At 41.6% G+C, this 23,379-nt stretch overlaps 1 protein-coding gene across 7 annotated transcripts in view; it reads left to right on the top strand.

Annotated features, from left to right (window-relative positions):
- Positions 1-23,379, top strand: part of JADE2 (jade family PHD finger 2) — a 236,507-nt gene that overhangs the window by 136,479 nt on the left and 76,649 nt on the right. For all 7 annotated transcript variants that reach the window (XM_020794422.3, XM_078385723.1, XM_072990142.2 and 4 more), the window contains exon 6: positions 20,416-20,627. In XM_020794422.3, the coding sequence (XP_020650081.3) occupies positions 20,416-20,627 (212 nt within the window). The remainder of the gene's footprint in view (positions 1-20,415; positions 20,628-23,379) is intronic.

Genomic DNA, 23,379 nt, shown 5'->3' with positions numbered 1-23,379 from the left:
CCGCCATTCAGATGAAAAAGCCAGGGATTGAACCTGGGACTTTATGCCTAAAAAGCATCTGCTGTGGTAACTGAGCTCTTGCTGAGAATGGCATATGTTCCAGTTGCAGCTGCTATAATCTATTAGTCCTGTTTTACAGGTGAGATAATCATGTTGGCGGTTCTCCTATTGCATCTCTTGACATGGTGATTCATTGGAGGGTCCCAAGATGAATTAAGCCATCAAAAGAAAGAAAGAAAAATGTTCCGCTGTTACTGAATGATTTTTCAAAACCGGTTTCTCCCATGTACCCTGCTTCCCCCAAAATAAGACCTAACCTGAAAATAAGCCCTAGTTTGATTTTTCAGGATGCTCGCAATATAAGCCCTACTCCAGAATTAAGCCCTAGTTAAGTGAAACCCTGACCTCCACCATTGTGCAGCAGCTAGAAGATGATCACATGACTGTATTTGAATAAATGTATGTTGTTGTATATGGAAAAAAAACACCCCCTGAAAATAAGCCCTAATACTTTTTTTGGAGCAAAATTTAAGATAAGATCCTGTCATATTTTCGGGGAAACACGGTATTTGAAATGCACTCCCATGTATGCCTAGTCAAAAGTAAATCTCATGTCAGCTAATGGAACTTATTCTCTAGTAAGGATATCTAAGATTGCAGTGTTATTGACTCTTCAGCATAGCCTATTGCATATTGCAATTTACTTTCAAGCTGTTCACTGGAAGAGTAGCAATACAATGGAAGACAAGTTAGTCCAGTAAGTAAGAGTTAGAACTGGATTGTATGAACGCAACCAAAGAGAGCCAAGGGTGATTCTGTCTTCTGAAGAGGATACTGTTGTTGTAGTGAATAGAGTGTCAGACGAGGACTCTGGAGACTTAGATTGAAATCCCAGCTCAGCCATGGAAACTCCCAGTATTGTGGTCTCTAAGTATCGCTACTTAATTGAACTAATCTTTCATATTTTTAGGTAAATGTAATTTGATCAAGACTTTAGATCTTTGTTATTTAAAATAGTGCTCAGTACTGTGCCTTCTTGGAAAAAAATACTTTCGAAGGGCCTTCCATCTCCCCTAAGCTACATCTTCTTTATCAGACGACATGGCATAGCAAAATGAAGAAACAAAGTATTATGAAACATTAGGTAAAGGTTCCCCTTGACATTTAGTCCAGTCATGTCCGACTCAAGGGCACGGTGCTCATCCCCGTCTCCAAGCCATAGAGCCAGTGTTTGTCCGTAGACAGTTTGCGTGTTCACATGGCCAGTGCGACTAGACACGGAACAGCGTTACCTTCCCACCGTAGTGGTACCTATTTATCTACTTGCATTTACATGCTTTCAAACTGCTAGGTTGGCAGGAGCTGGGAGAAGTGATGGGAGCTCACTCCGTGTCGCGTGGATTCAATCTTACATCTGCTGATCTTCTGACTTTGCAGCACAGAGGCTTCTGCAGTTAAACCCGCAGCGCCACCACGTCCCTATGAAACACTCCTAGGCTCTAAAATGGTTGTCACTATGTGGGTTTTGTACTTTCTGTACTTGTGGTATGAACCTTGTTTTGGTTATTCGGACTGACACGGATATCTGAAAAGAGAGGGCAAACTTTCACGTTCTTCTTCAGAATGTTTTATCATGCAGGAGGGATAGAGTTGCTCTCTCAATTCCAAGATGTTTGAATCCCTCACTTAGTGTTGCTTCTTATATATTCAGCGTAATTTTGTGGGGTTGGGGGGCTTGTGAAATGTAGAGACCGTGTTTAAAAAACTAAATATAAATGACTCATGTTATGGGCCCTGGGGACCAGGCTGTCAGCAGTTGAAAGCATTTCAACATGTAACAAACTAGTGAGGTTTAGTGATTGTTGGGCTGAGACACAGGATATCTGGACGAAGAAGAGAGGAAGAGGAAGGCAAGAGGTGGTGTGCCATAGGAAGCAGCCACCCAGGGGAAATGCTACATTCCCCCCCCCCCGAAACACACACATATTCCCTATTACATCCAGAAGAGAAGACCACATGTTCTCCTTCTTGAGATCACTTTTGGTGGCAGCAGTGGCCAAATAAAGCCCACAAATGCATGAATGCATTGATTATCCAGTGCTACCCCTGCCACTTGTCTTTGCCACCCCTACTCCAGAGCTTTTTCCCACCTACTCTTGTCCTCTTCTGGAATAGCTTCATGCCTCTACTGAGAAACACATAGCTCAGTTTGGCCAACAGCGTCATAAATGGAAGGAGGGCTTCCATTTAGAACTTATCCACTCCCACATGCATTACTACCAAGCTCTGAAGTTTTATACAGAATCCAGCTCTTCTTAAACCAGGCGTTGCAGACAGTAATATTTAATCCAGTCACAAGGAACTTCAAGCACACAGAGCCTCCCAACAAGTCCTTTCCCTACCCAAGCCCCATCCTTCCAGACATCAGCTGAGAGGAATCCCCCTTGTTACCAGTATTCAAAGACAACATTGGAATTTCAGTAACAAAAGTCCAGAAAGCCAACCCACTATCCAGGGTTGTCAGTTGCAGGAGATTGCTGCTCGGCTGCCTCCTGCAAGCATTGGCTGAATGTGCTTCTTTGTGCGTTTCCTGCTCCCATGTCCCAAGTGGGGCAAAGGGCTGACCAACTCTGTTAGCAGCGTTATGAGCCAACTCGGACCCAGCCCCAAGACAGTGTTTGGTCCTGCAAGTACTGCCGAGAGCATTTGGCTTCCCTTTTGTATAAGGAGGAAGAGGAAGAGGGGATAGGCTGGGACCCTGGCCAGTGTATTGCCTGGATAATTAGCTGGCGCTTTGGCCAATGTTCCAGTGACATCGGACCGTAGCCATATCCCTGGCCTTGCCTCATCCTGAGTGGGGCAGGGAGAATCCAACCCTCCAGCGGCAGAATGTTCTCCTCTATTACTTTAATCAATTTGTACACTTTATTCTCTTGCAACTACAGGAAACATTTAATTAAAGGCTAGATGCTTTGTTCTTGCTTAAGGAGAACAAGCTTACCGTGCAAGTAATCGTTTTGCTTGTAGCACGGATAGGAAAACCTGTAAAGCCCTCTGCTGTTTAACAGTGTGTTAACAGTCTTTAACAGAAGATTAAGTCAATCATAGGAATGAGATATGAACAAGAAACTGGTGACAAGGGGGGGGGGTTCCTCTCAGCCTTGGAAACAGATTGAGGAGGTAGATCCTTTTCATCATTGTCTGCTTGAAACAGGACCTGTAGGTATACCAGAGCTGCTCCATTGGTCCTTCGTTAAATATTTCATTGCATTTCACAGAACATAAGGAATATTGCAAATGTGATTGATTATTTTAATGCATGCTACCATGGGATGTATTGTTTAGTTCTTCTTTGTGGTCTCTGTGATTCCAGAGCCTAAAAATCTATTCAGCCACATCTTCTCCGCATCATATGTAGCTAATCATCAGTTCCCTTGAACCAAAGTACTCGAAAAGCTCAAACACCATCAATATCAATAAGAGCTGTGTATCTACAAGACCCAAGACTGGTTCTTTCAGTGCAGCATTTGTCTCCACGGGGGTCACTAAAGCTTTCATGAGGAGAATGTGGTATTGGAATTCAGCATCCATGGATATCTCCCTGATAGCCCTTTATGGGAAAGAGCTGGTCAGTGTCCAGTTGTTCTTCAAAAATCCCGTAAGGATTGCCACTTTGATGCAAAAGCACTCGATAATTCTGTTTGCTGTAGATAGCAAGTTGGCGTAAAGTAAGTCACCACTGCAATTTAGAATGCAGTGCACATTTGTACTGAGAAAAATAACACAACATTGGGATATAATCGTACAAGACAAAGGCCTTTAAAGTGTGATGCTGTGTTTATGGCGTTCATCTTCCAGAGTTACTTGCCTGGCCTAGTCTCTGCTGCTCTTTAGGCAGACAATGAAAGCTGAGCTCATGGTCAGATGCTTTTGTACCCTGTCACTGGCTGAAATCCTGTTGCTTAACATAAGCCAGATTGTAACATTCTGTCCATTCCTCCTTGGTAAGTAGTCCCTGCTATGATTCTTGAGGCATGTGTGCATAAGCACCAAGCTACCATTGCAGACACCCCCTAAGATTTATGGCAGGAATGGTTTGTTTATCAGGCAAGGAATGGACTGAAAGTTACAATTTAGCTGACACTGAACAATAAGACTTTGACCGTTCTGTTGCATTGTATAATATTGTATAAAAATGGTACAATTAATTGGTGCACATTTTACATGATCATACGGTTACATAATTTTATATATTGTTTTTGTTGTAGATTTTATTTATATTTTTTGAGTTCCTTCTAAGGTACTTCACAAATTCCACTCAGGTTGTGAGATATTAAAATGCAAGTAACAAGCATGTGTGTTCGCTTATTTGCTTTATTTATGTAATATATTTATGTAATATATTACATAAATAAAGCAAATAAGCGAACACACATGCTTGTTACTTGCATTTTAATATCTCACAACCCAAGTGGAATTTGCAAAGTACCTTAGAGTATGTATTCACAGATAAAACAAAAATATACAAAATGAAAAATGTATTTTAAAAAAATAATAACGGTAATGAATCTTTTTAATTTAGATGCAGATCAAACAGCAAACACGTTCCTTCTAATAATTCTCCTGAATAGTGGCAGAGAGCTGATTAGGCGGGCTTATCTAATGAACCGATAACCACTTCTAAAACTTGGGAGCAGAATCACAAAGTAAAAAGAGCAGGTGTCTTGGTGGCAACAAGTCTCATATCAAGGATGGAGGCTCTTAAATAGGCTGTCATTGCATATTCTTAGTGTATGCTGGCCCCTACATGGAAAGAGGGCTCCTTAGAAGAGGTAATATTGTCGCATTTTACTTGCAATAGTGACCTATGTTGATGTTTATTTTTTTCCAAGTCTGGTCACATTTCAGGAAGAAGAAAGATAAAATAGAATTCTGATATTAGCATTAAAGCATACTATAGAACAGTATACCCTTGATCTTCAGTTTGCTTGTTCAGAAGCTTTATTTTTCATGTAGGTTAGCAGAGTAGAAATCCTTACAAAAGCTTAAAGATATTGTTTGGACAGGCCAGACTGGGAGATCCTGAGAGACATGCTCCAAAAACCTCAATTTTCCAAGGTGTGCACAATTTGAGCTGGGTGGGCTCCTTCAAGAAAACTACCTCTGTCAGCACAAGCGGCTGCTGTCAGAGAGCTGGCCTTCTTAAGGAGGGAGAGAGAGATGTCTCTCTGATGTAGCCAGCTGGAACCCCCTTTAGCTATTGCCTGCCCTTGTTCGTCTATTCTAAACAATACACTGCATGGCTAAAGTAAGAGAGTGATTCGAAGACTTCCCAGTGACTGCTGCCAGAGGCATGCCCACCCCATTGGGAACTTGAGAGAATGATTAAAGGGATGCCTCCATGGACCACCTCAGCTGCTCTGGGCTCCTCTCAGTGCTGAAGAAAAGTAAGAGGGGGATCTGAAGGGGCCCTTCTTGGTCTGGCCAAGGCAGCTTATTAACTGACCGGTTGAAGAGCAAAAGAATATCGATTTAATTCCTTCTGAATGCCTCATAAATAGCAAGGGGTTCTGTGCTGTAACTGTACAGTTCTCCTCTTCAGCCCACAGCTGCTGCTACCACCTGCACCATTCCTGCTTTCCTTGCAAGCGAGGAAGCTCCCAAGAGAAAGGCCATGGGGGTTAGGCTCAAGGACACGGCCCGAGACCCCTTCAGCTTGCCAGCCAGCCTGCATTCAGATTTCCAAGTGATGCTTAGAACTGGGCAGATTCCTTAATCAAGGCTGTCCCAGGACAGTAGAGTGTGACTGCAGAGGCAGGCAGAGAGAAAGTGAATTGATTGTCGACTGAAAACATTCTGCCAGATTCTTAAATTTAAGTAATAATTGATGTTGGTGGATGGATGGTGTAAAGGGTAATAATTGGTTCCTGTAAATCTTTTAAGTGCATTAGTGAGATATGTTCATGATGATGTATCTTGATGTTTCAGACACCCTTTTGGCTCATATGTTGTGTTTTGCTTGTTTTTAATGGAAGAGGGTTTCCATAGCATGAAAAACTGTGTCACTTGAGGATCTCAGAACATTGCTGTGTATTAAGAGAAGAGAGCACTGTTGCTCCTCCCCACCCCAGCCCTAGATAAAAGAGGCAACCCTCTTACACAAACGTAAATATATATAGAAATGACAGAATATGGAAGAGGTCCTATGTACTTCTAAACAACCTTCTTGATAGTGACCCTGATTCTAAAAATAGTTTCACATAACCCTAGCAGGAAGCATGCCTTTCTCTTCCAATGTATTTAAATGCAGATACATGCATGCAAGTCTGCATTAGTCACTTGCTGGAGGGAAGGGAAGAGCACAAAAGGACAAGCTTGGACTTGGAAGTACAAGCACAAAAGTTAGTGCAGGTACTCTCTTCTATTTGGAACGCTGTAGACTAGGTTGAGCATGGGGTATGCAGCTCTTGAGAAGGAAGCTGGATGTGGTATTTGCCTCAATGTGACCACTTTCAGGGCTGTTCAGAACTCACACCAGCATGACTCCTTTGTGGACTGGAGTGTCTGTGTATAATGATTGGAATGCTAAGCCTCATTCTATTGTCGCTGCTTCACGCTGCCAGCTTAATGTGCTCCAGTTTATGGTGACCCTCTCAATGAGCGATTTCCAGAAAGTCCTCTCCTCAACAGTCCTGCTCAACTCTTGTAAAATCAAGGCTTTGACTTGCTTTATGGAACTCGTCCGTCTCACATTTGGTCTTCCTCTTTCCCTGCTGCCTTTAACTTTCCCACTTGCTCTAATGCTTACAAAACTTTGCATCCATTAAAGCTCAGGTATTTATCCATGAGTAATTCCTCAGCTTGCAGCATGGGGAGTCACATGTATTTAATCTGAAGTTTTCAGTTACTACAAAAGTTTAGTTACTGCCTCTCTTCTACAAGAGATGGACAATGCCCAAGTTTCTGGGGACCATTTTAGTCCTCTCCGCACCTTGGAGGGCCACATACTCCCTCTGAAACCCCTACCTCCCCCAAAAGGGACCCAGGGAAAGCGCATGGTCTATATTTTGTCCACCCTTGATTTACTATCATAGGCCTTGTAGTCCCCAGTCATGCACCCAGCAATCTTGGCAAAGTACCTATTTCACAGCCTTGCCTAAGAAAGTTGTGGGAGCGATACTCCATTGGGGTGATGATACTTAGAAGAAGACAGAAGCATGACACACCATACACACCTTTGCTTTCTTTTCCTGCTCCAAAGCAACAACTGGTCACTCATCATGTACTGGAGGGGTGATGGTAGAGTAGCAGTCAACATAGCAATCATAATGGATGGATTTTGTGAAGCTGGATATGTGTCATTCAGGATCTCTTGAGTTTAGATTGTATTTTGCGAAATGTGACTTCACTAATTTTTTGGTATTCAACTGGAGGCCAAAAAAAAAAAAAAAACTAACTTGGAATGCAGCAACCAAGGAGTGCCCGTTCCATAAAATTTCTTTAATAGAACGGTGTGATTCTTTTTGGGAGTTCTGAAAATCTTTGGCATCCTTATCTTTGCATAACCAAAGAACTCAGTGGCCGGGATTTACATGGCCAAAATCCAGAGTAAGGGTTTATTTGTTTTGGAGCAGTGGGCGATTAATCCTGTTTATGCTTTGAAAGCACATTTCACATTCTGATTCTCTCAGCATCCTTATGAGGTAGATAAGGATCTTGATTCCAGGTTTAGAAAAATCAAAGGATACCAGTTGTAAAACATTAAAATTGACAACAAGCAGAAAGAGTTTTGAAAATAAGATTAATGTTAAAGTGTTTCTGAAGATTCCTTGTACACCTTATTTGTCCAGCAGAATAAAAGAATAAGAAAACATCATGCAAAGAGGAGAGGGGAAAATCTTGCTTTCTTAAGCACTTTGAGGAGTATAGCAACATTTCTGAAAAAGGTATCCAGCAGTGGTTATGCAGCCACACACACACTCACGCATTAGAAACAATCAGATTTTTACATACTCAACTAATGGCACAGTCAGTGGTCTTAAAATTGTTGCTTGTGAGCATTTTTATCATCCTCTTCAATATACTCTGCAGGGTGAAAAGGATTCTGGTTTCACTAAATTGATTCCAGCTAAAGCACAGTTTAGTTGGAAATAAGTCTCAGTTATTGCACAAGGTGGCTCATATGTTAATATTTCCCTGTGGCTTATTAAGCAGTTCATTACCGGAGCACTCAGAAACTACGGAAAGTGTGTTTAATGGGAAAGTGTTAATCCTCTTGCTAGGGAGCTACTAAGCACGCCAAACCTCACACCATTAACAGGTAACCTACAAATAAAGGAGCAGGTGATGAGAATTCAGGGAAAGGGAACTGTCAGTGGAGTGAATTGAAAGTTCGCCAGCTCTTGCTGAGATGGTGCTAGCAAAGCAAAAGGAGTGGGGGGAGGTCTCCCTCATCCTACACCAGTTTGGGAGTATGGTTACTAAAAGATAGGATTTTTAAAAAAAAGTGAATAAAGGCAATTAAATAACTAAAATATTAAGTGGAATCTTTGGTCCCTAAATCTTTAGTTTTTGTTTTATTTCCTCTGCTTAGACTCTTATGAGGTCTTGACTCAACAGCTTTTGATCTTTTTCCACACAGTGACTGCAACCAGCATGATAGTTAACATTTTTTATCAGTCAAAGACTCTTACGGCTTCTATCAGCCAGCTGTGTTGTAGACAGATAAACTCAACAGTGGACCTTTCCTTAATGTAGATGATGGGGAGAAATATCACAAGCTACATTTCTGTCTGTCATGCAGGGTCAGAAGACCAAGCAGTCGTAAGATCGAATCCACGCGACGGAGTGAGCGCCCGTCGCTTGTCCCAGCTCCCGCCAACCTAGCGGTTCGAAAGCATGCAAATGCGAGTAGATAAATAGGTACCATCTTGGTGGGAAGGTAAACAGTGTTCCGTGTCTAAATCACACTGGCCATGTGACCACGGAAAGATTGTCTTCGGACAAACGCTGGCTCTATGGCTTGAAGAGCGGGATGAGCGCCGCCCCCTAGAATCGGACACGACTGGACAAAAATTGTCAAGGGGAACCTTTTTATACAGTTTAAAAAGGCACAGGAGGCATACTTTTAAAACGTTGGCCACCTTGGCTGTCACGCAGCACGTAGCAGCTATTTTTGCTGCATCTCATTTCACAGAAGGAGGGTTATAAGTGTCTCACTTGCTGTCAGTAGAACTCTGCCTTTCCTGGGAGTACTGTGCCTGTTTTGCAGAAGTACTTTTGTATTAATCCAAGTGCATATCCCTTTCACACTGACTGTCACTATTGCCCAGCATCTGCTATATATAGTAAATCTAGAACGGTTTCAAGAGGACTACTGTTAAGGACTGCTTACATGTTATGCTATTGTAAGGTGAAATCTACCAAATGTCATCTGTCTAAAAATGGCACTTCTTTTTAAAGAAAGGCCCTTGACCTAAGATAAGGCTAAGCCACTTGGTGGCTAAGAGAATCCTTTACGGCCATAGTCTCTTGTCTGTTGAAAACTGCCAAACCGCTCAGCAGTGTGTGCGTATGTGTGAGAGAGAGATTATATGTGTGTCTATTTTCAAAAAGCATCTCTACAAATGGTAATAACTTTATATGATGCTGAGGAAGATAAATGGAGCATAAATGAGGAAAGAACTTCACCCTCAGGCCTCATCATTTAGTGATTCATAAGTCATTAATCGCCTCTTACCCATCAAGTACATTTGTCACTTGAATAGGCTCCAGGGTTCTTGCGAGTGGAACTTGACAAACTAATTACAGTACTAATATAATTACACATAAATAGAATGAATGTATGTGTAAAAGATATACAAAGAGTTTGGCCATAGAGCCAGCAAGCCACAATTGTTCAACAAATAGGCATTTTTGCAGACACCACCCAGAATCCAGTGTTGTCCTTCCTCTGGTCTCTGAGAGGATCAACCACCTCTTCCCTCCCCCTCCGGCAGTTAAGAACACACTAGGATATCCTGTGGAGCAGATTTTCTGGCACCATGTAAGGCTGCACCAGGCAAAGGAGGGCAAGGAAGTCCCCATTTTGCTGGCATTGTGCGCTGTTGAATGTTGGCCACCATTACAGTTCTAGAAGTTCTCCATTCATCTGTTGAAGAGGAAACTGCCTTCAGAACTGGGAGACAGAAGCAGTTTTTCATCAACTCTGCCCTCTTTCTTGAAAGATTCAGCTTGCAGTATCATTAACAATGAAAAATTTACAACATCCTACCCCTTAGGGACAGGGTGGTGGGGGATATAATAGAAATTGTAGTGCAGGATACAGTTGCAAGCATTAGAAGCTTATTTCCACTCTTTCAGTGCTATTGTCATCTCTGCAATTAAACAGGTCGGTTTTATGTTTTCCTTGAAAGTGTTGTCTGCATTTTCCCACTTTAGTTTTGTCCTTCTTTGTGCTTAGGAAGAAAATTGGACTTCCATATTGAGGAAATAGTACTGAGCCTAAAGCATCCAAAGTCTGGCTTGCAGACAAGGGTGGAGGGAGGTTGCTTCACCTTGAATTGGTTTGTTGTAGTACACCTCTGCTGTGAATATGAATACCTGAACACCTTCATTGTGCCCAAAGAACTGAGCTTGGAAGAATTAAGATTGTGCATTTCATTAGCTCCCAGGCAGCATGGAGTTTGGATAAGAGATTCTGAGAGCTGTCTTTCAGTCAAGTAATTGTTCTAACATCATTCATTCGGAGCACAACATGGTGCCCTCAACCAGATTTTTGGGGCAATAGCCTGGACCATTAGAGCAGCTAAATGCCTTGACACAGGAGTTCCTACCCTTAGGTAATCCAGATGTTCTTGGGATGCAATTCCTAGAAGCCTTCACCCCCATATTGGCCCGGGGTTTCTGGGAGTTGGAAGTCCAAGAACACCTGGCTTACCTTAGGTTGGGAACCACTGTCATGACACATCACTTTCCGACATTAGAGGCCTCGAGAAAAAGGTGTCCACTACCAGTGCAGAAGCCCAGAAGACGATTTCATCTAATGTAGAGTGAAATCAGGTTGCCTCCTTGGGCCCTATGGAGCACATCCACGTGCATTATTTCTGCACAGTTAGGATGCTCTTCTTTTTATTCAAGGTCAAATAAGTTTTGAGGATTCATCTGAAATGAGGGCTGTCCTGTCCTTCCATGTTAAGCACTGACTAGATCAGGGGTCTCCAAACCCCCCCCCCCCCGGTCCAGGGCCTGGTGCCAGTTCCTGGGCTTCCCGGGACTGAACTGTGGAGACAGATCTCTGGCTCCCCCCGCATGCATGCCCACTGGGTGTGTCACACTCGCGGGTGGTGGCATGTTCACGGGGGGGCGTGTCACACTCGTGGGGGTGCACAAGCGCAAGACACCCACCTGCAAGCATGTCATGCCCACCCATGAGCGCAGGGGTGCCCCAAAAAGTGTTCCAAAAAGGTTGGGGACCACTGGATTGCATAATTTTTTGCAAGGCCTTTTTCATAGGCACAGTCATTTCATAACACCACTGGTCTCCCATAGCTGTGTGCTTCTGACAGACGTTTCAAAGCATACAAGCAGTCACTGACGCAGTGGGGCAGAGCTTAGCCTATATGCATATGCAGCAAGGTATCAAGTAGACCCACCTCAGCGTTCTCCCACATTATCCAGAGCCACCTTTTGGGCCTTGTCATAAGAAAACTGCTCTTTTTAAAAAGATATTAATTTTTATTAAATTTAATTTGTTTACATACAAAAACTAAACAAAACATTAGTGTGCCCCTCACCCCAGGGACCATCCATTAATACAGTACATAGTTCTATTTTACAACAACGTTTCCTTCATCTTTTAAAAGACCTCTTATCCTTTCCAAAAATACATATATTCTTGACCTGGCCTTTGCCCTTTTCCTTTATTCAATATATTTATAAAGTCATCCCTGATCTCATTAAATTTATTACTCTCTATCACTCCTTTTTTAAATTTAATTTCAGATGTCAGTTTATCATTAATCGCAGTATTGTAGATTTTATTATACCATTCATGTGGTTGAAAAATCCAGTTTTCCTTCCAGTTTCTTGTTATAAGTAATCAAGTAGCTGTTATCATATTTATAATAATCTCTTTGAATTATTTGCATTAAGATTATATTATAATGCTGTTCTTGATGATGCTTCAGTGTTGACTTCCAATATTTCTCTAATTTCTTTAAAAAACCCTCTAAACCCTTTGTATTACTTCACATTCCCACCATAAGTACAGATATATATCTTAATTCTTTACTGCAGGTTCAACACATCTTGGAATATTTAGAATCTATTTTGTTTAATTTTATCGGTGTTAAGTGCTGTCTCCACATTATTTTATAACCATTCTCCTTTATTCTAACTGACATGTTTTTAAAAACCCTTCTGTTCCATACATTTTTCCATTCCTCTTTTATCTATTTTTCCTAAATCTGCCTCCCATATTATTTTTACCCCTCCTAACTGATCTGCCTCTTCTGTCAATATTCTAGAAATATTACCAATTCTCCCTTTCACCTTTTTTCTTTTAGCCTCATTCTCCATATTCTTTATGATATATTGAAACTTTGTCAATTGCCTATCCTTTAGTTTATTTTTTCTCTTTCTTTCAACCATTGTTCCAGTTGTTTCAAATTTAACCAATTTAAGTTTTCTTCTGCAAAATTACCTCTTAATTGATCCTTATTTTTAATGTTATCCTTCCAGTCCTCCCAGTTACAGTGGACCCTCGATTTACGGAATTAATCCATATTGGAATGGTGGCTGCAGGCCGAAAAGTCTGTAGGTCGAGGCTCCATTGACCTACAATGCATTGAAAACTAAATTAATCCATAACAGGCCGTTTTTGTTCCATTTTGGGATTTCCCCCCCCAGTCTGTAGGTCAATTCTCCTGCTGCAAGTCGAACCTAAATTTTGCAGCCAGAGAAGTCTGTAACTCAAAAAGTCTGTAAGTGGAGCCGTCTGTAAGTCGAGGGTCCACTGTATATATCTGTTTTCTTTTTAAATTGTTAATCAGCTCCTTTATCCCATATCTTGGAAAATTCTCTAACTTTACTGCTGGTGTTAAAGGCGATATTCCAGGACATAAAACCTGTCTCCAGAAGTTTATTCCAGAACTCAAGTACATTCTTTATAAAAGTACAGTGGTGCCTTGCATTATGACGTTAATTCGTTCCAGCGAAATCGCTGTAGAACCAAAACGTCGTAATGCAATTTTTAAAAGCCCGTTAAAACCAGATTAATGGTTTAAAACTACCATCCAGCGAAGATCCTCCATAGCGCGGCCATTTTCGCTGCCTGTGCAGCGAGGAATCCGTGTGAAAACACAGCGGGCGGCCATTTTGTTTACCCGGCGGCCATTTTGAAACCGCCAATAAGTTGTTAAAAAATCATCGCTTTGCAGGGAACCGATCATCGCAAAGCGAAATTTCCCCATAGGGAACATCGTTTTGTGATCACTTTTGCGATCGCAAAAACATCAATGTCAAGTGATTTCATCGTCAAACGGAGCGCCTGTCTTGCAGGGCACCACTGTATTCTGAATCTTTTTAGTGATTCTTTTAATATTCTTTTCATGCCAATATGTCTCTTATGAGTCTCCTAATTCGTATAATTCCTGTACTGTTAATTCAATGTCACTCCATATGAATTCGTCACTTTGTACTATAATATCCATGATTACCAATTGATTTGTCACTTTGTACTATAATATCCGTCATTCTCAATTGATTTGCTAAATAATAATTCAGTGATCCCAATCCCCCCCCTTGTGTGTGTGTGTGTGGGGGGGGTAGGTACCAAACCTTACCTGGCAGGCGAGATACCTTGATCATAACAAAACTGCTATATGCTGTTAATACTAGTCTTCATGGACTTCCATTCCTTTATTAGGGTTGTGAAGTGAGGGAGAAGGATCTCCAGGAAAAATGTAATTTCTTCCTGTTTGTTTGATTGGTTTAGGGTTTTTTTTCCCGGACTCTCATATTACTGCTTGCTGCCAAGACAGCTTTGAATTACTGTTCTGTGCCCATTGCTCTGGTGTTGGCTGGGCAAATAATTAATCTGCCTCTTGCCACCTTGAGATGTTAGCACCAGAACTAAGATTAGATGCCTTTGGTGGTGTTAATGTAGTTATAGCTTTCCGGGACTTTCGAAACTGTGCCCATTGTGATTACTTACATCTGAAATGGCTAATTAACTATCTTCTTGTGCTCAAAGGACTTCTGCCTAGTCTAGAACAAATGGCAAAGGTATTTCTTATCGTCACTTCCCTGTACTTAGAGGATACTAAGAAGGTATGTTTGTCATTATAAAAGTGCTGTTAAATGTTACAGCCCTGCTCCCTAGTACAGGTCAATAGCAATATTTAGGAATAGAAGCACATTTGCTCTAGCAGATGCCTAGTTAAGCCACTTTCAAAAAGGTGACAGCCTGCACTGTTCCAAAGCACTGTAAGATACCGAATTTGGTTTCCAAAGTATCCTATAGTTATCCATCAGGTATGCCAACAACAAAACCAGTACTGTCAGGTTTCTTGGCATGTTCTGGCCTAACAGTTCCAGCATTTGAAAGAGTCCTGGTAGGGAACTGTCTTGTCTGGCTGGCTGAATCCCAGACTGACACAGACATTTTGAGATGCCAGCTCAGATCTTTGCCTAAACTTGTCAGGCATGGCAAAGGCAAACATCATGAAAAGAAAAGCTCTTATGTTGAGAGCTTTGAGAAGCTGTTTTGTTGCCCAAGCACATGCAGCAAAACTATGCCTTCGAATCTGGAGTCATCACAAAAAAAATTCAAGATGCTGCTATCTGCACAAATTGTATGCATCTTCTTTTTCTGTCTACATAATATTAAACCCTCCAATTTCTCTTTTTCATTTTAATACTTCTCCCACTCATAAGTTTCTTTGCATCGCCTTTTACCACATAGATGTATAGATTGATTCATTAGATTATTATTTGAGTACATCATCAATCTCTTTCTTTCTTTTGAAGAATCTAAGGTGGCTATTAGAACATTTAAAACACATATATTGAGACTCCTAAAAGTGCAGTACATTAAAATATTAAAAAACAATTAAAGAATCACATTGCTGATTTATGCTTGAGTAGGCCTTGTCAGCAAATAAATCATTAACAAAGTGCACATGCTGCAAAGATTCGTGTGATTTCCCTTAAACTAGCTTGAATCAGCAACAGGATTCTGACTGTGACGTGTTAAAACTTCTGAATAAAAACACTCTAAAACAATTTTTAAAAAGTAAAATATCCTATATTAAAAAGCTTTTCCGCCCAATGTTACAAGGTTGAGCAGTTTATTACCAGTTAATTCCTTTAACCATAATCTCTGATTGTAAAAAGACTTGGCCCCTTCCTATGGGGATGGAACTAACAGTTAAATTTTCGCTCATCAACGATGTTTATGCATCCTTGATAAAATGTTTCATTACAGAAATGTTTGTCCCATGAGAGAGTGGAGGCAATGAAAGGTGAATCTGAGGATTCTTAGGTACCAGGATACAAAGGATAGGGTAGGGGGGACTGTCTTAAGACAAGGTGTCTGAGGGATATTCTTTGGGGTTGTTCATTTGTTTTCTGTATGTGGGGGTGTCTGCCCATCCCCTGGGCAGAGATTGGCTCAGACTTTGGAGAGATTGTGGGATGTTCTTCTTTGTGGTCTCTGAGAATGCACACAAATTGGTTATACTGTGTCTGTGCAGAGGTTCTTGGAAACTTCTAGAGCTTCTGCATATGTTTGCTAGGACCTCCCTCCCAATGCGTGTGCTCCACCCATGGCACAGAGTGCCTCAGTTCCTTCCCCCCCACCACCACCACCACTGCAGTTGCATCTTGACAACCGATTTTGGAATTTTTATCTCCAGACCTTCCCTCCTCTTTCAGTATTGAGTTAAAAAAAAGGAAAATAAAAGAAAGGGGGTGAAAGAAGACAAAGAGAGAGACCTTCCCCTCCTTCTCCCCCTTTTCTTTCTTCAGCCATTTTTTGCGGGGGGAGAGGCCTTTGTGGAAACAACCTTGGGAATTAAGATATAGTCTGCCTTCATATATGGTTTGCTCTCTTAAGAACGACAAGCACCAGAAGGGATTAGTTACTGGTTGGCATGTTCTAATTAGGAAGTGGTTTAAGTTGGGCTGGGATATGTCAGTGGGTCTGGTAATCAATTAGCTGTAGCAAGAAGCTGGTGGAAGAGTCAGAAAAATGATTGGGGACACTGAGGCCCTGGAAACAGTGGGGGACCCTCTTCCGCTAGGAGGTAGAAAGCAACAGTCCGTTGCTGGAGGATTGGGCAGAACTGTTTTGTATTCCCTCAGTTGGCTTACTTGGGTCCATGGTCCTGTTGCCAGTCTTGAAGCAACACGCATTGACCAGTCCCATTAGTTTTTACAAATGGAATGAGGAAGGGCTTCTTCCCCTTTGCTTCAGGCAACAAAATGTTTTAGGTCAGCATGGAAGCCTGTGCTGCTAATGCAAATTAGAGGCACCAAAGGAAATGTGAGTCGAATGAGTTGGTTTCCAAAGGGAAGCACTGATTATAAGCATGGATTTAGATTACAGGTGCAAAAAGGACTCTCTGAAATGTGTTATTTGTGTAAAATGCTCTACTGCCATGTCTGGGTGTGATAATACAAATCAAGCAGCCAGAAACATTAGGAATGTAGGCAGTGGGACTAAAGGGAAAAGAATACTAAAAGAGTGTTCCATAGTGAGAATTGCACTTTGTGTTTCATGTTCTTTTAGCCCCAGGAAGATAACACTTAAGCCCCAAATCCAAGAATATAAATACTTAAATTGGCAGATAAATTACTGACAAGTTTAAACCAGGCTGGACAAAATATGACCTATTTATTGCAAGTAGCTTTCAAAACTATTGCTTAGAATCCTGCAGGCCTGGGATCCCTTCGAATGCATCTCCCTTCCCCCCCCCCCCCCGAAAAAGAGTTTATTTTATTTTTTGCTAGAAAGTAGGTTTTCATTACTGGGGGCATCCAGAAGCTTTAGTTTCTCCATGTGTCAGAGGGCTCCCAGCCCAAAAAATTCCCACAAACAAAGCAAAAAAGTAGAAAGTGGAAGTCAGCAGTTGGTCACTTCCTACTTTGATCCCTCCTGATTTTGACTGTTTCAGTCATTTCTGGACCTTGTGTGGCCTGGGAGAATGAATGTTCAGGGCAAAAATTTGTCTACCCAGAGACCTTTGGGTAGTGTGGGTGGCATATAAATTAAATAAATAATAATAAATAATATTTATTGCCCAGCTCAATTTAAACCATTGATTTTTACAATGGTTGTAATATATCATTGCTATAGATTGCCATTGTTTCAAGCAACTAATTTGATATTGTTCTGTGCCACAAACATAACAGTGGAGGTTTTGAACCATCACTGAGAATCATTTCCATGATCTTGTTTATGAATGAGCTGAATCTGTATCACCCTAGAGGTTTATCTAGGTAAATTTGTCAATGTGGTCATTGTGGGAGATGTTTTCTGCATACTCATCATTTATTGATTGATTTAGATTTCAGTAGGGAAAATGTCATGGCAGTGCTTGAAGCCACATATAATGTGTAGCAGCAGGACTGTTAATAAATAACAACACTTCTCAAAGTACCCTTCTGAGACACCCTGCTTGCTTTAGTGTTTTGAAGGTAAAGCTGGAGCTATGATCCCTAGGCAGTTGTTCTAGAAAGTGGATGCCACATATAACTTCCATGGAAGAGTGAGTGTTCAGTCTCTTTGATGCTGGAAGAGTGTGGGGAATTTTTTAAAATGCAAAGGAGACGCTGGCTGAGAATTAAGATATGATGTGATGTTAATGTTCACAGTTTTTCCAGGAAATAATTGGTAGCCATTTATTTATCTGTAGTTAGTTATTTTATATACATGCACAGTGCTTTCCCCTTTATTATCAGCATCCAGAGTGCTGGATATCACAACATGGGACAACTTCCTAAAAACACTCATTACTAGTCAAGTGCCATTATATGCTTTTGCACAAAAAAGGCTGAATACGAGTCAGTCATAATAATCACTAACATTGTAGGTGTAGCTTATGTGGCAGCAGAAAACAATTTCTACTAACAAGCTTTTTCTTTGTTTCTTTGATTGTTTTATGTAATACCAAGGCAGTCAGTCCTGCTGTGGATCAGGCACTGACAGGATCACGTTGTTAGCTGTTATTACCGAGAAAGCTGGTATAATGAGAATAAAATGCAAGATGAGACATGCAGAAAGTAAGCAGCCTGCCCCAGAGTGGCTTCTAAGCTGACTAAGGAACAAAAAATAAAAAAATAAAATAAAAAAAGAGGACCAAAAGGTTTCAAGGGAACAAAAAAGAAAAATACTTATGAAATACCTTATTTATAATGTACCTCTTTTATACATAGGCTGTGTTAGGGCCTGTCTGCTCTGTGAAATTTGGGGGCGATCGCGCCCATGCTTAAAAGGTTCTTAGTTTCAGTGCAGATTATTTAAACTCTCACAGGAAGCCGACTGCGGTGTTGAAGAGGCTTGCTGCCTCTTTCCTCTTTCTCTCTGCTTCCCAACCAATCAATGAGGGCAAGACACTAGCTGTGGTGTTGGAGGGGCTTGACCACCTCTCATTCAGCCACTTGCGCTCCCTCAGCTGTTCCCCTCCACTCAGCAGCTGATCAGCGGAGGTGGGAACCCCCTTGTGGCACCAGGGTCGGAGGGGCTCGATGCCAGGATCAGACAGCCTAGCGGCTTGTTGTCAGTTCCCCAGCTGATCACCGCTGCCACCTCCACTACTGCTGCTACTAAGGTGATCTCTGGTAGTGGAGGCAGTGCCAACCTTCAGGGCTCTGTGCTGCCACCACATTGTTTTAGAGCCCAATCTTGCTAGCCTATTGAACTGCTCTTCCCTGCCAGCCTCCTAAGCCTGCTAGGCTCCAAATCATGCCAAAAAGAGTGCATGCCCTAGGTAAGTTCAGAAAGGAGAGCTCTTAAAGGGGAAGGATGAATTGTTCTAAGTACAAACAAAAAACAGACTCAATTTTTTTCTGATCCAAATCATTCTATCAGCAATCCTTATATCTATATGCCACTGTGGTCAGGCCCTCAGCTAAATTTCTGTTCTTGCAACTTTTATATCTTTTTTCAAAACTATAATGTTCCATGTTGCAGAAAGAATGCAAACCAGTGAATAGACTGAGTAGTTCTCATTTACAGTTCCATTTAATGGCCCTTAAAAGTGATCATTTTCACATTCTTTTAAAATCAGCTCTGAAGAATTCTTGTTTAAAATTCAGACAACAGCATCTTTACAAACTGCAAACATTGATACTTTCATGGCGTATTATCAGCTCTGATGTGGCTGGCCTCTACTGCTTTCTCCTTTGTAACTTTAGTAGTTGCAACCTTTTGCTTTACTGACTAATACTGTACATAAAACCTGAGCCTTCAGAACCAGCGTATTTTTTTTTAATAAGGTCTTGTTGTCCCCATCAATGTGTCTGTTAAAAATGCTTCTTGATTACTTTAGTGATAGTGAATTGATAATGACTTAGGCACAGTTTACAAGTATTCCAGTTAGTGGCTTTTGGTACTTGAAAAGCAGGACAGGCTAACAGACATATAATATCTGGGAGAAATGGGCAAGAAGGTATGGACTGTGTGCTTCTATGTCTTCATTATGATTGATTAAATGACAGTACAGCACAAGGCATGTGTAGCGTTCACCCTTGTTATGCAAAATAAGTCATGTATTATTCATGTTCTATGCCAATGTATTTGAGAGGTGGAGCCGAAAGAGATGTAAAAAGGCGGAGCCTGAGTCAGTTAAGTCAGAAGGGTCAGAGTCAGAGAGATAGAGAGGCAGAGTTTGGTTAGTCAGAGAGAGAAGGAACAGATACTAATAGAGATAAAGCTGGTTAAGATAAATAGATAGAGGAGGTGGTAATTATATGGCAAGAGAAAAGTATGTATTGAGATACCTGTTAATGATTTAATTATTAAATTGGCTTCACTTCAATAAATAAGTTCTGTTTGCATTCACAAGACAAGTGTTTTGACAAACTTCACTTATATTGTGGATTGAGGTGATCCACTGGTGGCAGTGAGAGGAAAACACGACTAGAGCATTTGTGAGGGCACAACACATAGGTGCCACAAAGGGTGAGTGTCACAGAATGCTTATTTTATGTCCTTGTGAATCTCTTCTATTTTCTTTTCTTTTGCCAGGATGGTAAAGGGGTTGAATATGGCTGTCTCTGAGTTGACTTTATCAGAATGTTGAGACCTACATACATCTCTTTCTACTTCAATTAAGAAAATAACCCACTACAAAAAAGTATGAGAATTATTCCGTTTAAAGTAAATCAAGTCTCATTGTTTTTCCCCTCCAGAAAAGCCAGAAATGGATGAATTCACCTTGGAAAGAGTGCTGGAGGAGCTGGAGACCCTATGCTATGAGAATATGAACATTGCCATTGAGACCGAGGAAGGTCTTGGCATTGAGTACGATGAGGATGTTGTGTGTGACGTGTGCCGCTCGCCAGAAGGAGAAGATGGCAACGAGATGGTTTTCTGTGACAAATGCAATGTCTGTGTGCATCAGGTGAGTGACATTTCTAAATAATGGAGTCCTTTCCATTCCAAAACTTTGTTCCTTGTAGGTTATAAGCTGCCCGACCAAGCCAGAAACAAGAAGAATGTTGTTGCAGGGTTGTCTTCCATTCTTTAGGGCTGTAGCTTGCTGTGTCCTATTTTGCATTACCAGTGGCATTCCTGAGTCTGAATGGCTTTATTTGCAATAATTGTACATGTAGCAACAACAATAAAGTGTTTTGTTCATAGTCAACAAGCATTGAGGCAGCAGTGCAGCCTTAGACATATCAAAGGGGAAACACTGACAGAGTAGAGTGTACAGTGGTGCCTCGCATAGCGATGTTAATTCGTTCCGGATTAACCTTCGCTATGCGAAAACATCGCTATGCGAAACACCATTTCCCATAGGAATGCATTGGAAACCGGTTAATCCGTTCCAATTGGAACGGATTGCCATCGTTACGCGAAAAACCCCATAGGAAACATCGCTAAGCGAAACAATGTATCCTCCAATTGGAATGTATTGAAGCTGACTCAATACATTTCAAGGGCTTTGCGAAGTCAATTTTTGCAATTTTAAATGTGTCATACAAGGGGCAAAAATGGGTTTAAATGCTTGGAATAGTTTCTGCACCTTCTAAAACGGGTGCAAAAGTTAATTTGGCTTTGATCTGACTTTTAATTAATTTAGGGTGATTTTTTTTCTCCCCAATAGGAAACAATGGAGCTGTCAAAATTTGGGCTCCATGGATTTCTATGGGGGAGGGAAAAATTCAACCAAAATTAACTAAGAGTCACAACCAAGCCAAGTTTAAGTCTGCACAGGTTTTACAACCTGCACTGACCACCCCAAGCATTTAGAACTTATAACAAATTAAAAAAAGACTCAGAACAAAGTCAAATCAGGATAACAAAGGGTTTATTAAGTGCACATTAAACATCATAAACTTTATAGCATAAGACAACTTTATAGACTCAGAAATCGAGGTGATTGAACATCTGCATAACTCTTTCAGCAGAGAAACTCTTCTTGCAGTGAAGAAGCATAACATTTCACAACAAACTTTTTTGAAAGTGCATCAGTACACTACAGAAACCCTTCTTGCAGTGAAGAAGCATAACATTTCACAACAAACTTTTTTGAAAGTGCATCAGTACTGTACACTACAGAAACCCTTCTTGCAGTGAAGAAGCATAACATTTCACAACAAACTTTTTTGAAAGTGCATCAGTACAGAAACCCTTCTTGCAGTGAAGAAGCATAACATTTCACAACAAACTTTTTTGAAAGTGCATCAGTACACTACAGAAACCCTTCTTGCAGTGAAGAAGCATAACATTTCACAACAAACTTTTTTGAAAGTGCATCAGTACACTACAGAAACCCTTCTTGCAGTGAAGAAGCATAACATTTCACAACAAACTTTTTTGAAAGTGCATCAGTACACTACAGAAACCCTTGCAGTGAAGAAGCATAACATTTCACAACAAACTTTTTTGAAAGTGCATCAGTACACTACAGAAAACCTTCTTGCAGTGAAGAAGCATAACATTTCACAACAAACTTTTTTGAAAGTGCATCAGTACACTACAGAAAACCTTCTTGCAGTGAAGAAGCATAACATTTCACAACAAACTTTTTTGAAAGTGCATCAGTACACTACAGAAAACCTTGCAGTGAAGAAGCATAACATTTCACAACAAACTTTTTTGAAAGTGCATCAGTACACTACAGAAAACCTTCTTGCAGTGAAGAAGCAAAAAACTACAGTAAACATTTCAACTTTAACATCAACAATTGAGGTGGAATCATCTAAACCACCCTAACCACCCCAAATCAATGCAGCACTCTTTTAGGGGGTTGCTGAGGGGGAGGAAGAAGAAATGCTCCACGTTGAAGCAAACTCAGCAGCACTGGTGGAAGGAGCAGGTTCCTCCTCCTGCATTGGTCTCTTGGTGAGGAACCTGTCCATTGTCAGCTGCCTTTGCCGCCTTTTCAGAATTCCTCGGAAAGGGGACACGATCCTTTCGTCATAGGAATTCGATAAGTTCTGTGCCAGATTCGTGTCCTCGTGATACCGCTGTGCTATAGTCTGCACATAATTCCAGCTGGTCAAAAACTTCTTAAGGTCCCTGGTCGACAGCTCTGCATGCTCTTGCTCTTCTTCCTCGTGCTCCTCCCTCGCCTCCGCCTGAAGATCCACCAGCTCCTGTGTGGTCAGCTCCTGGTCATGACCCTCAACCAGCTCTGCAATGTCGTCCTCAGTGACATCGAGGCCCATGTCCCTCCCTAAGTCCACAATGTCCTGCATCACTGTGGACTCAGGTGCAGGTGCTGAAGGACCAGGAGCCACACAGCCTGGCCAGAGCGGGCGCCACGCAGAGTTCAGGTTCCGCTGGGTGATACCGTCCCAGGCCCTGGTGATCATCTTCAGGCAGATGACGATGTCAAACTCATCACGCCAGAAGTCACGGAGGGTGAGGCTGGTGGTATCAGTCACCTCAAAACAGCGCTGGAACAGCTCCATGGTGTAGCGCTTCTTGAAGTTTGCGATCACCTGCTGATCCATGGGCTGGAGTAGTGGGGTGGTGTTTGGAGGGAGAAACATGATCCGGATGAAGGAGAACTCCTGCAACAAGTCATCCTCAAGGCCTGGAGGATGGGCAGGAGCGTTGTCCATTAGGAGCAGGGCCTTCAGAGGCAGGTCACGGTCCAACAGGTACCGCTTCACAGCTGGGCCAAACGCGTGATTGACCCAGTC

The sequence above is a fragment of the Pogona vitticeps genome, chromosome 2 (genome assembly GCF_051106095.1).
Source record: "Pogona vitticeps strain Pit_001003342236 chromosome 2, PviZW2.1, whole genome shotgun sequence".
NCBI classification, from domain to species: domain Eukaryota; kingdom Metazoa; phylum Chordata; class Lepidosauria; order Squamata; family Agamidae; genus Pogona; species Pogona vitticeps.
Note: the sequence above shows the minus strand (reverse complement) of the source record. Positions and strands in the feature narration are given on the sequence as shown.